The 14,228-nt window shown below is 42.0% G+C and overlaps 1 protein-coding gene across 2 annotated transcripts in view; it reads right to left on the bottom strand.

Annotated features, from left to right (window-relative positions):
* PKP2 (plakophilin 2) overlaps positions 1-13,946 on the bottom strand; it is a 94,894-nt gene extending 80,948 nt beyond the window's left edge. Inside the window, exon 1 of one of the 2 annotated variants that reach the window (XM_058743128.1) lies at positions 13,637-13,946. In XM_058743128.1, coding sequence (XP_058599111.1) covers positions 13,637-13,859 — 223 coding nt within the window. In that variant the 5' untranslated portion in view covers positions 13,860-13,946. Of the gene's footprint in view, positions 1-6,234; positions 6,420-13,636 lie in introns of those variants that run through there. The other variant, XM_058743129.1, reaches the window with a different exon arrangement.
* Positions 13,947-14,228: the final 282 nt, after the last annotated feature.

The following is a 14,228-nucleotide window of genomic DNA, read 5'->3' as shown; positions in this document are numbered from 1 at the left end:
TTTCCAACACCATTGGAACATACCAACATACTTTCCCAACAAGATTATTATAAAGTCAAAATTTCAAAGGCTAACAATAGATTCACATTTTTAAAAAATAGAATCACATATTTTGAGGGGGTGGGGGGATTGAGATTGTTGTTGTCAGAGAACTAAAAAGTATGAATCCATTCCAAATTATGTTTATACACGTGTCTTATTTCCTGGAGCCAACAAACCTAGCCAGTAAACAGTTTCAGGCCTCAAAGGGTCCTGAGGGGTTAGGAGGGACAGCTACAGGCTTATAAGTGTCACCTTTCTATAGACCATGGAAGGTGAGGTAAGCCAGGCATCTGCTGTTTCTAGAGCCTGGTTTCTCCATAAGGGCAGGCAAATGGCCAGATAGCCCCTTATTTTTAACCTCAATGACAGAGAATGTCTGGAACCTGGGCACTGAATGAGGGAAAGGAATTCTCTACAACCCTAGAGCAAAGGCTATGAGGCCTTAAGGGCTCAATTCTCAAAACCTGCCTGAGGCTCCAGGCTGGTTTGCAGAGGCTGTCCTAGGCCCCACAACTCTGTCACCCCTGCTCTCCACCCCAGGCTATCAGAAAAGCAAGGCAGCAAGGGTCCTGCTGGTGTGGAAAAGGAGGCCAGCTGGCAGGCCAGGATTAGAACATCCTGGCTCTAATCTTGAAGGGTCTGGGACCAGGGTGCCCTCAGCACTAGGGATGTAGAAAGGCAGGAGAGGCTGGGGGAGAGGCTGGGGGAGAGGCAGGAGCATGCTCAGACTGTGCCCGACTCCAATAAAAGAGGTCTTTTTTACAGACGTTATGGCCAAGTAGAAAATTATTGGTTACCTGATATATAAGAAATCAAATTTATTGTTTTTCAAAAAAGTAGTTTCAAAATTTTAGATTATATGAAAACTGAATATATGAGTCAGGGACAATCTAGACTGGGAAAATATTAATGACATATGTGGATGGTAGCTAGAACAATGAATTCCAGTGACACGGTGGAAGATGTAAAGGTGTCATTTAAAACAAAAACAAAAATGGAAATTTCTTCCAGGGCCCCCTCCAGCCCATGATCACCTGCAGTATTAAGTATTACCCTTGCCCTACTTCCAGGAACAGGTAGACATTCTAGAAAACAGTTAATAGGGGGCTACTTCCGTTTTCAAGCTGAGATTCCTGCAAGGATATCTGAAATGTGTTAAGAATCTTTGGAAAAGATCCAGTGAAACAATGTATCCTACCAGAACAGGTAGGTAATCAGTGAGTTTTATCATCAGGCCTACTTAAGTAAGATGTTTAACTCACAGTGTGGCTGGGGGCTATAAGGCTTTTTAAAGGAACTTACATGAACTCCTTATACCTCAATATTACTTGCTTTTGAAAAGAGCTCAAATTATTTTTATACGTTTCTTTTCAATATGCCTGTGATGCAGTCAGCTACTATCACCTCCTTTTATAAACAGGGAAACTTAAGTGACTTGGTTTATTATTTTTTTTAATACTTATTTATTTTTGAGAGAGAGAGAGAGAGAGAGAGAGAGAGAGAGAGAGAGAAACGCAGGGAAGGGAAGGGAAGGGAAGGGAGAGAGGGAGACAGAGGATCCGAAGTGGGCTCTGTGCTGACAGTGGAGCTTGAACGCAGGAGCTTCTGAGGTCATGACCCGAGCCAAAACCAGATGCTTAACTGACTGAGCCACCCAGGCGCCCCTAAGTTACTTGCTTCAAATTGCAAAGCGGTTTTGTATCACGTTTGAACTCTGGGTTCCTCATTTCTACTGGTCTCTGCTATTTGACTGCACTGTGGTCTTTGTGAAATTGCCATTTGCCAAAGCTCTGGTGGGATTATCATCATACGTTTGGATGTGAAGACCAAAAGCAATCATTCTCTTTCCTTGAGAACCTTTATCTGGGTAATTCCAAATACTCTCTAACTATTAAATCTTTATTTCCCAACATAAGTCCTTATAAGGAAGCCTCTCCTTCAGTTTTCGGATCTATGAACTGAGACCGGTTTACTGGTTCCCAAAATAACTGTAACACAGTTGGGAACAAGGAATAAAATAAGCTTGGATCTTTAAGCCACAGACTCTCTTCCTGTGCTAGAAAGCTTGTGACTCCTGATACTCTGCTTGCAGGTTTCTCTGGTTAAAGGGACAATCTCAAACAACAAGTAATGCAGATTGATTTGACTAGGCAGTCATGGGTTTGAGATCAGTATAGTGGATTAAAGGTGAATTAGCAGCTGTATGCTAAGATTTTAAAGAAATTTTGAACTGGGCGAGATTTAAAAAAAAAAAAAAGGATACGTATTAATCAGGATGGAAACTAATCTCTTTAAACAAGCCATTTTCTGTTTGAAAGATAAAATATGTAATGATGACTACTGAACACATATAAAAACTCAGCCATGCCCTTCTCCAACCCAGAAACAACAAAGCAAACAAAAACAGTGTATTTACAGGCACACCCTGATTCAATAAATGCATATGAAAATTCAGATCTTCTAACATGGAATATTAGGGTATCCTTATATTTCAAAGAATTTGTTTACTTCACAAAATGACGCAGGTATCTTCCCTAAATGGAAGAAATCTGTGGACTTGGCCTGGAGCCTCCACTCCACCCCTTCCTGTGTGCCTAGACAAATCACTCAGATGCCTCAGTTTCCCTTAATTCCGGTTACTAACAGAGTTGCTGAGACAGAGGTTTACTTGAGAAAGCATATATATAAATGCTTTTAAAATTGTAAAGAAACGTGCAAAAATGAGATATAGTTTTTAAAATAGAATTTGAGGGGCGCCTGGGTGGCGCAGTCGGTTAAGCGTCCGACTTCAGCCAGGTCACGATCTCGCGGTCCATGAGTTCGAGCCCCGCGTCGGGCTCTGGGCTGATGGCTCAGAGCCTGGAGCCTGTTTCCGATTCTGTGTCTCCCTCTCTCTCTGCCCCTCCCCCGTTCATGCTCTGTCTCTCTCTGTCCCAAAAATAAATTAAAAAAATGTTGAAAAAAAAAATTTAAAATAGAATTTGAGGGGGTGCCTAGGTGGCTCAGTTGAGCATCCGAATCTTGGTTTTGGCTCAGGTCATGATCTCATGGCTTCGTGAGTTCGAGCCCCACGTCACGCCCTGCACTTCTAGCACGGAGCCTGCTTGGGATTCTGTCTCCCTCTTTCTCCCTGCCCCTTCCCGCTTGCAACGTCTCTGTCTCTATAAAATAATAAACTTTAAAAAAAGTTAAAAAAATAAAATAGAATTTGGGTTACAAACATTTTTTACACTTTTGCATGAATTAATCTGTTCTAGAATGAGGGATAAACTAGTGTGCATGCTTCAATTTACACTGTGTTGTATCTCAGAGTTTTTATTCTGGTAGATTTACCAGTGACACTGAATTTAACTTTTTCTGGTTATTTGTGATGGACCCAGCCACTGACGATCACAATGATATTGTGGTTTTTCCAGTCATTCATTTCATTTGTACAGTGTGTAATGTGTTCTAGAGTTTCCTAAAGAAGGTAATGTTTATAGGAACTATTTTAAATTAATATTACTTGGGCAACATTATCCATACCTCTTCTTCTAAGAATACCATTGACACTTTATGGAACCCACTTTAAGGGAAATGAATGAGGTAGTTACGGAACAACTTGAAACCCCACCTCCACAAATAACAAGCAGTTCAGTTCAAAGCAATGGTAGGGGTAGGGGTGGTGATGGGACTGGGTTTTGATGGTGGAAGGATGCCGAACTGCCTGGAAGTCTGCACAGGTGTTCACCTCAGGTGATGATGTAATTTTCTCTCTTTCCTGGTCTGAACGTTAATCTGAATGATATGATTCCCTAAGCAGCAGTTGGGAGAAAATATCTTGGTCTGGTTATGTATGCCAGTACTGTACAAAATAATGGATTGTTGTCAGGGTTAAAAATAAACTAACTTCCATAATCAGTTTTTTGTTTGTGGGTTTTGTGAGCGGCTTTATTACCGAACTGGTTAAATTTAATACACTTACAAAATCAAATTGAGAAGCTTCTACTGTGACTTTATTACCTGTATCTGAGCACATTTAAAAAATCAACTCGAGCTTCCCTCATGGTAAGTAGACAATTGAGAAGAGCTAAACAAACAAAACCTTTGTTAGAGTAGCATTTGCATTCAGAAAACCATCTTTTCTTTCAAATTTCTAGTACTCACTTCTTGTACTCTCTTCTATGACTCTCCACCAGCATGGTTAAAAACCTGATTTGACTATAAGAAGAGTACTTGTAGAGCTCGAGATAGAAGAAATTCCCGTGAAAACAGGTATGACTAAATGTATACATAGAAATCAGCAGGTGTTTACTTCTAGTGTTGATTTAAACGCTCCACTTAACTGTGCTGACGCTCACAAGACGTTGCCTTCACAGTGTGGGCTGACAATGGTCTTATGGTGGACAGAGAGCCTGGAGGTCTAAAAGCTTGTATTTGGCCTTTCACCAGCAACCTCTAGGTAACAGTTCTCTTCACACACCTTAAAAAGCTTTAACTCCTGGTCGCCTGCGTGGCTCAGTCAGTTAAGCATCCGACTTTTGATTTCCTCTAGGTCATGATCTCATGGTTTATGAGTTCAAGCCCCATGCTAGGCTCTGCGCTGACAATGCAGAGTCTGCTAGGAATTCTCTCTCTTTCTCTCTTCCCCTCCCTTGTTCTCTCTCTCTCTCTCAAAATAATTAAAAAGAAATTTAACTTCTTCACTAAGAGTAAAATTGGGGGCATGTCATTATAGGTGAGCCGGCATCTTGAAGCTGATCAGAATGAATTTGTATAGAGAAATTCATATTTAAATGACTCCTTAAAGTCATTTACCAACCAAAGTAGGAGCTTAAAACATGAAATTCATGGGGTGCCTGGGTGGCTCAGTTGGTTGAGTTTCCGACTTCAGCTCAGGTCACGGTCTCACAGTTCGTGAGTTCAAGCCCCGTGTTGGGCTCTGTGCTAACAAACAGCTCAGAGCCTGGAGCTTGTTTTGGATTCTGTGTCTCTCTCTGTATCCCCCTCCCCTGCTCATGCTCTGTCTCTCTCTGTCCCTCAGAAATAAATAAATCTTAAAATTAAAAAAAAACAAAAAAACATGAAATTCATTAGGACCTATCAAGAACCATACATCAGGACTCTGGAACTGGTGACGGGTTTTTCTTTTGCCTGTGTGGGCATATGACCCAGGATTCATTTTCCTGGACTTACATTAAAATTTATTTATATATGTGTATACACACACACACACACACCCACACACACATATTTATCTTCTGTTCTTACTAAGAACAATGAACAGATATTTATGGAAACCACAATTCTAAACATGCATACAACTCAGGTGAGTTCTTGCTCAGGCTGGAAAATGAACAGAATTTGTTGGTTTAAAAACTATGGCAAAGAATTATTTCAAAGTAGGTCAAAATCTATTAATGTTCTGCATTATTGAAAAATGAACAAAAAGTGCGCAGTGCTTATTGTGACCAGTTAACACAACTTCCATAATCAAATACGAGAAACAACTGGTATATTGGGTATATGGCTGGATAGCTACGACTTCTTACAAAGTTGATACTCCAGCAGTCAGCATTGGTGATACAGTGGTGAGTATAGCACGGCTGCCTTCCAATGAATGTGAATATGCCACAAACAGACCAGCTCTCCTCACAGAACGGGCCACATGCTCCATGTGCCATGATGGATCTAGTCAATGACTATTAACCCTCACACAATATATCAACCAGTCACCAGAAGTTTTTATTTTTTAGGAGGCCCCTAACCAGTTTGAGATTTTCCTCTGATAGATCCATTTATGGCATTTGGGGGACAATCCTCAAATTACTGCTCTAGATGATTACAAAAATACCTATTACAAAAGCCCTTATGTACTGCAGGTGTCTGTATCATGCATTTTGCTTGAGCAGCCAGATAAGCAGAATGTGTGATTATAATATAAGCACACCGGTGAAGTACTGAGTTGATACATCCTGGAAGTTTCTAAATCTATTAATTCCTGTGATGTGTCTCCTTACTGTGGCATTTCTGCCAATTCATTTGCTGAGATATCCCTAATGATAACTTCAGAACTGCAATGACAAATATCACATCATACTCACAGTGTCAAAATGATGAATTTACAGAACTCACAAAGTTAATTATTTTCTTTTAAAAACTCACTACAGGTTTTTGTAACAAGTCTCAATCATTATACTGCCTGTCACTTACCACAGCTAGTCTCTTCCCTCCTGACTCATTCAGAGCTGCTGTCCCTTCTCCTTTAAAATCCTCCTCTCACCAAATCTTCCAAATGTACTGTCAGAAATCCCCTGCATTTTTCAGGTTTCTCCCTTGCTAAACATCTTCTGTGACTCGCAAATATCAAACCTTTAACTTGCAGTCAAGATCTCTCTCTACCCTCTGAGATAGTGTCTATCCAAGGGCACAGCTGAACTGAGTTTTGAGGGGCAGGTAAGAGTTAACCAGGCCAAGAGAAGGGAGGAATGAGGGCCACAGGAATAGGAACACAAAGGAAGATAAGTCACACGTGTTTGTTTGGTGGGGCGTGGGAGTGGTGGTGATAAGATGAAGTTTGAGAAGTTGCAGGCATCAGACCCTGGAGAACTTGGAATGCCATGCTGAATGACGATTTTACTCATAGAATGGCTATGTAGAAAACAGCAAGGAACTGAAGGAATTTAAATCAAGAAATGATGCATTGAGGGGCGCCTGGGTGGCTCAGTCGGTTAAGCGGCCGACTTCGGCTCAGGTCACGATCTCACAGTCCGTGAGTTTGAGCCCCGCTTCAGGCTCTGTGCTGACAGCTCAGAGATTGGAGCCTGCTTCAGATTCTGTGTCTCCCTCTCTCTCTGACCCTCCCTCATTCATGCTCTGTCTCTCTCTGTCTCAAAAATAAATAAACAAAAAAAAAATTTTTTTTTTTAAAAAAAGAAATGATGGGGCGCCTGGGTGGCGCAGTCGGTTAAGCGTCCGACTTCAGCCAGGTCACGATCTCGCGGTCCGTGAGTTCGAGCCCCGCATCAGGCTCTGGGCTGATGGCTCGGAGCCTGGAGCCTGTTTCCGATTCTGTGTCTCCCTCTCTCTCTGCCCCTCCCCCGTTCATGCTCTGTCTCTCTCTGTCCCCCAAAAAATAAATAAAAAAAAACCAAAAAAAAAAAAAAAAAAAAAAAAAAAAGAAATGATGCATTGAGACGTTACAGAGTTTACTCCAGGAGTGAGGTGGAGAGTGGGTTGGAGGCCAGATTAAAGCAGGAAGAGTTTACCTTTTCTAGGTAAATTTTCACATCCTGACATAAAGAATAGCATCTTTTACTACTACTTCTAGTACAGTCTTGCATCAGCACTTGAGGAGTTAATTGTTAGTCATATTTCCTTATACATTCAAAATATCCCAGTTCTATAAATTCAGTTTGCACTTGATGCTTCAGGCTGACGTCTATCCTGTGGATCGCCATAGTGGGGCCAAAATATGACGATGGCAGTCACACTGTGCTCTTGCCTTGGAGTGGATGGAAGGTGCTCAAATATTTTCTGTTTCTCTGTCATTCTGGGAATAGAAAGAGGAGGGAAAAATTCTTTCCCCCTAACGTAAGCAGAATCTTTCTTCCTGAGTAGAAAAGCTATGTTCTTTTTGGCGAGGTTGAGTCTACATCTGGATGCTAAATAGTTATTGTCATTCTCTTATCTGTATGGCTTGAGTATTTTTCTGTAATATTTTGGTGGTCTATAATAAGTTCCTAGTATCTATCAAGAAAAGACCCCATTTGTTTTCCTCCTTCAAATAGAAAAGGTAACCCAATACAATAATTCTCATGGGACCCTCCTTACTCTCATTGTATGGATGTGTTGGTGAGATTTAAGGTTTAGTGGAAATAATTTATTAAGCTTCTAATGAGCAATGATTTCTTCTGGAAATTAAGGGATTGCTTTGATCATGATGCCTCACCCATCAACATTGTTAAGTTGAAATCTGATTATTCCAAGGATACAAATATATGGATTCTTTTAATGGTAATGGAGAATTGCATTTTCAAGTGCTCAAGGTTCTTTTTTTCTAAATATGCATTTTAATCTAAGTCTACATATTGGGTTCCCTACCTCATTTCAAGAACTTGAGAGAATATAACAACTGTTTTTATGTCGAATATCCAATTGCCACTGATAGCATTACACAAGATATAAAATAGATCTTTAAATATTTCTATTATAAGAGGATCTGAAGTTGTTATTCTTTTTGAAAAAAATTTTTAAGATTATTTATTTATTTTGAGAGAGAGAGTGAGAGCAGGGAAGGTGGGGGTGGGGTAGACAGAGAGAATCCCAAGCAGGCTCCATACTGTTAGTGCAGAGCCGGACACAGGGCTCGAAATCACAAACTGCAAGATCAAGCCCTGAGTGGAAATCTAGACTCGGACACATAACTGACGGAGCCAGCCGGGCACCCCTGAAATTCTGTTACTCTTACCATAAGAAGTCGGGCAAGTGAACAGGCTCACTCTAATACAAAGATGAAGTTTTCTCATTTTTCTACTCCCACTTGCAACACTGCCTTTTACTGTTTACTTTTCCAGGAGTATGGTGTTTATGTATTCACACATTTATGTACATGCACAAAATAGCTGGAGTCCAACATTTTTATCTCAGAATTGTGTAATTTTAAATTCTTGACTATTATGTGAGATGGAACCAAATGATCTTTTATGGGACTTATCAACTCTGGTTTATAAATTCCAGAGGTTCTAGCAACATATTATATTTCAACCTATCAGAGATAGGTTGCCAATAATATGGTTACTCTCTTAGCAAAAAAAAAAAAAAAAAGCTTTTATTGATCAGACCAGAAATTCAGTTTTAGTGTAAAATCAATGATAACTATATCTGAAGATAAAATAAGGCAAATACGTATATCCTTATTTGAACACATGAGGAAAAAGTTTTAAAGTTGATAACCAAGACAGCACTTCAGAAGAATGAGCCAATGTGAACAACAAATACCTAAAATATCTAAGTCAAGTGAACTCCCCTCTGTTCCCATGAGTGGAACCACCAGGACAGGGCATAGATAACATTAAAGGAGCCTTTTTAAAAGCCTAAATGACAGTCTTCTCTCAAAGGAAATGTCCTGCATTTTATCTGTGACACACAGAGCAATGAATTTTTATAATCAAAATCAAACACTGTTACAGCTCCACTGATTCTGAAAGATCCCTCTTACTTAAAACTTTATCCATAAAGTGTGTGTTCTCACTTTTTCTAAGGGTGTGGAATATATTTTTTTTGTAATCGTTTTTTGCTAATGTTCTATTTCCTTGAGAAACTATAATCAGAAGAATTTCTAAACAAATAAAGAAATACAACAACCTCTCCCCCACCCCCCACTTTTTCTGTACTCACAGCAATCGATCTGTTAGACACTAAACAAAACGTGGCCCATGGGCTTTTCAGGCAGACACAGAGGTACTTTCAATCAGGTTGGACTACTGATGTACTACATTCAGAGCAGCTTGGGCATATCTCTGCCACCCCCCCCCCCCATCATCTGACTCTTCCCCCCTCCCCCCCCCCGCCCCCCTCCTGATCCCTCCCACTTTCTGAATGACTAGCCACCTGGCTCCCAGAATTGTTTCATTCCTGGAATTTATTTTTGGCAAACAAATAATTCATACAGGATTTGAACAATCACCCCCACCCCAACCCCACTCTCCTCAATAATGTCTATTGCCTTTTTTGCTTCCTTAGCCAATTTTCAGTCCTTTCTCCAGAATTTCTTCTGATCACAGGTATTCAAAACTTTTTGGCCAGAGAAACTAAGTAAATGACATGCCTCAAGTTTTTATGGTGGATTTCCAAAGGAGGTGAAAATTTTATTGGGATATTGTTCACTGTGTTTTATGAGTATTACATACAACAGTTTAAAACATGATTTTCTTCCTATTCAAGCACCCTGGGGAACTGTGTAGTAAGTATAATAGTACTTTCAAAATAAGTGTAATAAATAGGATTTGGACACTTAAATTTTTTTCATTTGCTAATACTTGCAATTCTTAAATATCTTCTCTTTGATGTTTATAAAATGATTTTTTAAATTCCCCACAATACATTCATTTCACAATTCTACTACACACCTCTGATCCCCCCCTCCCCCCCCAACCTCCCCTTCACAGCTTCCCGTCCCTCCCCCAACCCACCTCCCAAGAGTTACAGGCAACTTTACAATGTTCAGCAGTTAGAATGATTTACAATGAAAACCACCCACCTATATACTGAGGCATTCAAGACCCTTGCAGGGTATTTATCAACAAATCAGCCTCATTTATCGCATCGCATCTCTGTTTTCAACAGATTATCTACTGCCTCAATCTTGCAGGTATGTCAACAATTCAGAATTCTCCAGGGCTCTGGAACTAACAGCAGTTAGCACCAGGGTCATTTCTTCCCAGACTTTCTTGTGTTGATACAGGATTCTTTCCAGGCCAGTACTATTTCAACAATTGCTTGTCTGTTTCAACTTTAGAGACATGACACTAATACGGAAATACTAAAAACAATACTCACAACCATCACAAGCCCCCCAGGCCTTTTCAAAGAACTTTAATTAACATACATGAACCATCCCTGGTAATTGTTCCTTGGCATGACAAGTTAAATTCCTTTGAAGCCGATTTCCTTTTTAAGTCTCAGAAAGCTGAGGCTTTAGAGTAAGTAGGTGTTGTTAGCTGCCTTATCTCTCTGCCTGACTTGTACTTCTGTGTAGGCTGCTGAGTGCATTTCAGTTTGCAGGGAAGCTCCTGTTGTAATCAAAATATTTCAAACACTTTGTTCCTTAGTATAAGGCAGGGCCATTCAAGGAGTTGCCCTAAGCATTAGAGCAGAAGCACCATGACATGATTTGTTCTACCATATCAATTCTGTGAACCATGAAATTTTCCTGTTGCTCTCTCCTGGAATGCTCCAAAGTCTGTCCCATATCCAGTCCTACTGAATTTTTGAGTTCTAAAATCTCAATTTCTTTCAGAAGCTTTTCAAAATTTCCTTCAACTAGTAGTCTAACTCATACTTCTAAACTGCATAATATGTTAGCTCTCCTTCGTTTGGGTTCCTTACTATTTCCTATTTGATAACATATTTTTTTTAAGGGAGGTTTCCTTCTTTAGACTTTAAACTTCTTGCCCAAAAGCAAGGGGAGTCTTACGGGTAATTCAACACCTGCACAATGCCCTGCATGAAGTATAGACTCATTCAGTAGTTCTTGAATTCACCAAGCAACCTGAATCACCACGTTGTAGGGAAGACAGTTCACATGTGGGTTTGGAGTCAAGCATCCAATATTCAGAGACTGATGCATTCTTCACACGTGAAATGGAGCTTCATATCTATCCTATGCGATTGTTTTAAGGATTTAATGAAATGCGAACAGAGGAAGATTTTAGAACAGGGTTAGGCACACAGATGCTCAACAATGCTCCCTCTTCTTCTGTTAATTTCCCCCATTTATTGAATAGTTGATGTCTAGTTGCTCTTCTGGCTAGCCACTTTCTGAGAGTAAGAAAGAACACACAATGTTCATCCCTTGTGTCCCCTGAGAAGACCCTAGTTTGGTTTCAGTTAAACACTGGACCTGCACAGACTAACAGGGTGCAATGACACCACCAGTCAAAAATTGGCCTCAATTGTCCTGGAGTCTTTAGTCAGACTCTCAAGTGTAAATTTAGGTTCTTTTTATCCCATGTACTGTGGCAGTTCAGCGTTATCTAGACCTCCCTACTCTCGGAACGCCTCAGATTTTTTACTTAGAGGAAAATAGGGGATCAGGAAGGCCTCAGGGTCTAATAAAAACCCCATTTTGTATTAACCCAAAAGCTAACAATACAACTAATGAGTGGTTTAAAAATTCAGGCTTGGTGGTTTAAATACCAATTCTGCTACGATCTGTGGAAACTTGAGTGTTACTTAGCTGCTTAGTTTCCTCATCTGTAAAATGGGGATTCAAACACCTACCACAGAAGTACTGTTTTGAAAGCATAGTAACAAATGCAAACCACATAGTAGATTCATGGCACACACAGGCAATTACATTAACTACAGTCATTAAACATCTCTTTACCTTTCAAGCATGCAAATACTGACTGTCTGATCCTTTAGGATCCTTTAGGATTCTTTAACACAAACTGAAAACAATACATCCTCCCAGGGACAGCTGTTTTAAATCTTTGTTCTGGTCTGCAAATATTTTTTTTTCTTCCTAATGGGTTCTACATTTGCCATTGCCCAAGTTATGTGTTCAAGAAAGAAACAGTTCAACATTGCTGGAAACAAACAGATATCCCAACTTAATTGTTCAATTTCTTTCTTCTTTTTTTCTGCAATAAGCCTATACTGGTTTTTAATTAAAAAAACATTTTTTTAATGTTTTTATTTATTTTTGAAAGGGAGAGAGAGACAGAGCATGAGCGGGGGAGGAGCAGAGAGAGAGGGAGACACAGAATCATAAGCAGGCTCCAGGCTCTAAGCTGTCAGCACAGAGCCCCATGCAGGGCTCAAACCCACAAACTGTGAGATCATGACCTGAGCTGAAGCCGGACGCTCAACCGACTAAGCCACACAGGCGCCCCTTTACTGCTTTTATAATAAAGTAAATTAAACAATAAAAGTTACTCTGCGGATCTGATCATCTGACTTTTAGCAGGGGAGAAAATGATATATCACGTTCTCTAATTTTAACAACCGGTTTGCCGTGTTCCCTTCCACCTCCCCTATCAATTAATTACTAATATAGTGCTGTTGTGTTTTTTTTAAACCGCTTTTACTTCCACGTTTTAAATTTTTGGAGAGACCAGGGCTGTGCACACGAGGACTTCTGCACGGTGCAACGAGGCAGACAAGGCTTCGGCCGCCTGGGCCAAAGTCCCCTTCCTCCTCCTCCGCAGGTGGTGTGGCTTTTCCCTCGCCCAAAGCCTCCTACTCAATTTTTTCACTTCCTAGATCAACCACTCGCTCCGCATAAAGGTGGAGAGCCCTAAAGTACCTGGGCGAGGCACTACAATCCCAATTTACAGGTTGTAAGAGGGAGGGCCAGTACTTTCAGGTTTAAAAAAAAAAAATATATATATATATATATATATATGGAGGGGTCATACTCTTTTTAAAAAATCTAATAAAAGCTAGAAGCATTTTCTCCCAGAAAAAAAAAATGATACCAAATTTCTGCACAGAATCCCAAAATGCTTATAGACTCCCGCAGCCTCCAGATTAAGTCCACGGTATTGGGGTGGGGTGGGGGGGGGTGAAGAGGGGAGAGTGTTAAGGAAGGGGTGAAAATCTAGTACTGAATTCTTTCATGTAGATATACACGTGCATCTAATATATGTAAATACATAAAAGACGAAGCTGAATAAGCTTTTAGGAGAATGCTTTCCCCAAGTAAGTCAGAGTCTGGAGGAGCGGCGGGTCATACAAAGGGATGGCGAGCAACAGGTGGGCAGAACACCAGGTCCCGCACCCCCAGGAAGCAACGAATCGAAGCAACAGGGCGCTGAGAATGAGGGTTGGGTAGGGGAAGGGACAAGGGGCGGGATCGGCGCGGTGCTGGGGACAGCGGGGCTCCACTCACCGTTGCCCACCAAGCTGCGGCCCTTCCGGGCCAGGGTCTGCTGCACCTGCTCCTGGATCCGCAGGCTCTTGGCCGCCTGGCTGCTGCGGCTGCTGCTCCCCGCCAGCTTCAGCTTGGCCTCGGAGGGCAGAGCCAGGCTGGAGCTGTCCAGCTGCCCCAGGATCTGCTGGCCCAGGACTGTCCGGATGTAGCCGCACTCTGCCGGGGAGCCGGGGGCTGCCATGGGGCCGGAGGGGCGACGGAGCCGCTAGCCTGCCGCGAGACCTGCGGAAGACGCTGCAGCAGAGCCCCGGGCACTGGCTCGAGCCCCGCCCCGGCCCCGCCTCCAGCCCCGCCCCCCACGCCTGGAGCGAGGCCCGAGCAAGGGGGAGTGCGGCCTCCCGAGCTGAGGTCCAGCTTCTTCTCGGGCAGGGGGCGCCGCTCCGGCCAGGCACGCGCACTCGGCCCGGGAGCGGGGGCGGGGCCGATCGCGCGCGCCGACCCTTGGCTAGTCGGACGCGCCCGCGGGGAGGTGGGAGAGGGGCGCGGTCTGCCCGGGGTCGCGCAAACCCTCCGAGTCACCCCCGATACCGCCTGCAGGGGCCGCGCTGTG

The sequence above is a fragment of the Neofelis nebulosa genome, chromosome 8 (genome assembly GCF_028018385.1).
Source record: "Neofelis nebulosa isolate mNeoNeb1 chromosome 8, mNeoNeb1.pri, whole genome shotgun sequence".
Taxonomy (NCBI): Eukaryota; Metazoa; Chordata; class Mammalia; order Carnivora; family Felidae; genus Neofelis; species Neofelis nebulosa.
The sequence above is the reverse complement of the archived record's forward strand: the minus strand, read 5'-3'. Positions and strand labels throughout refer to the sequence as shown.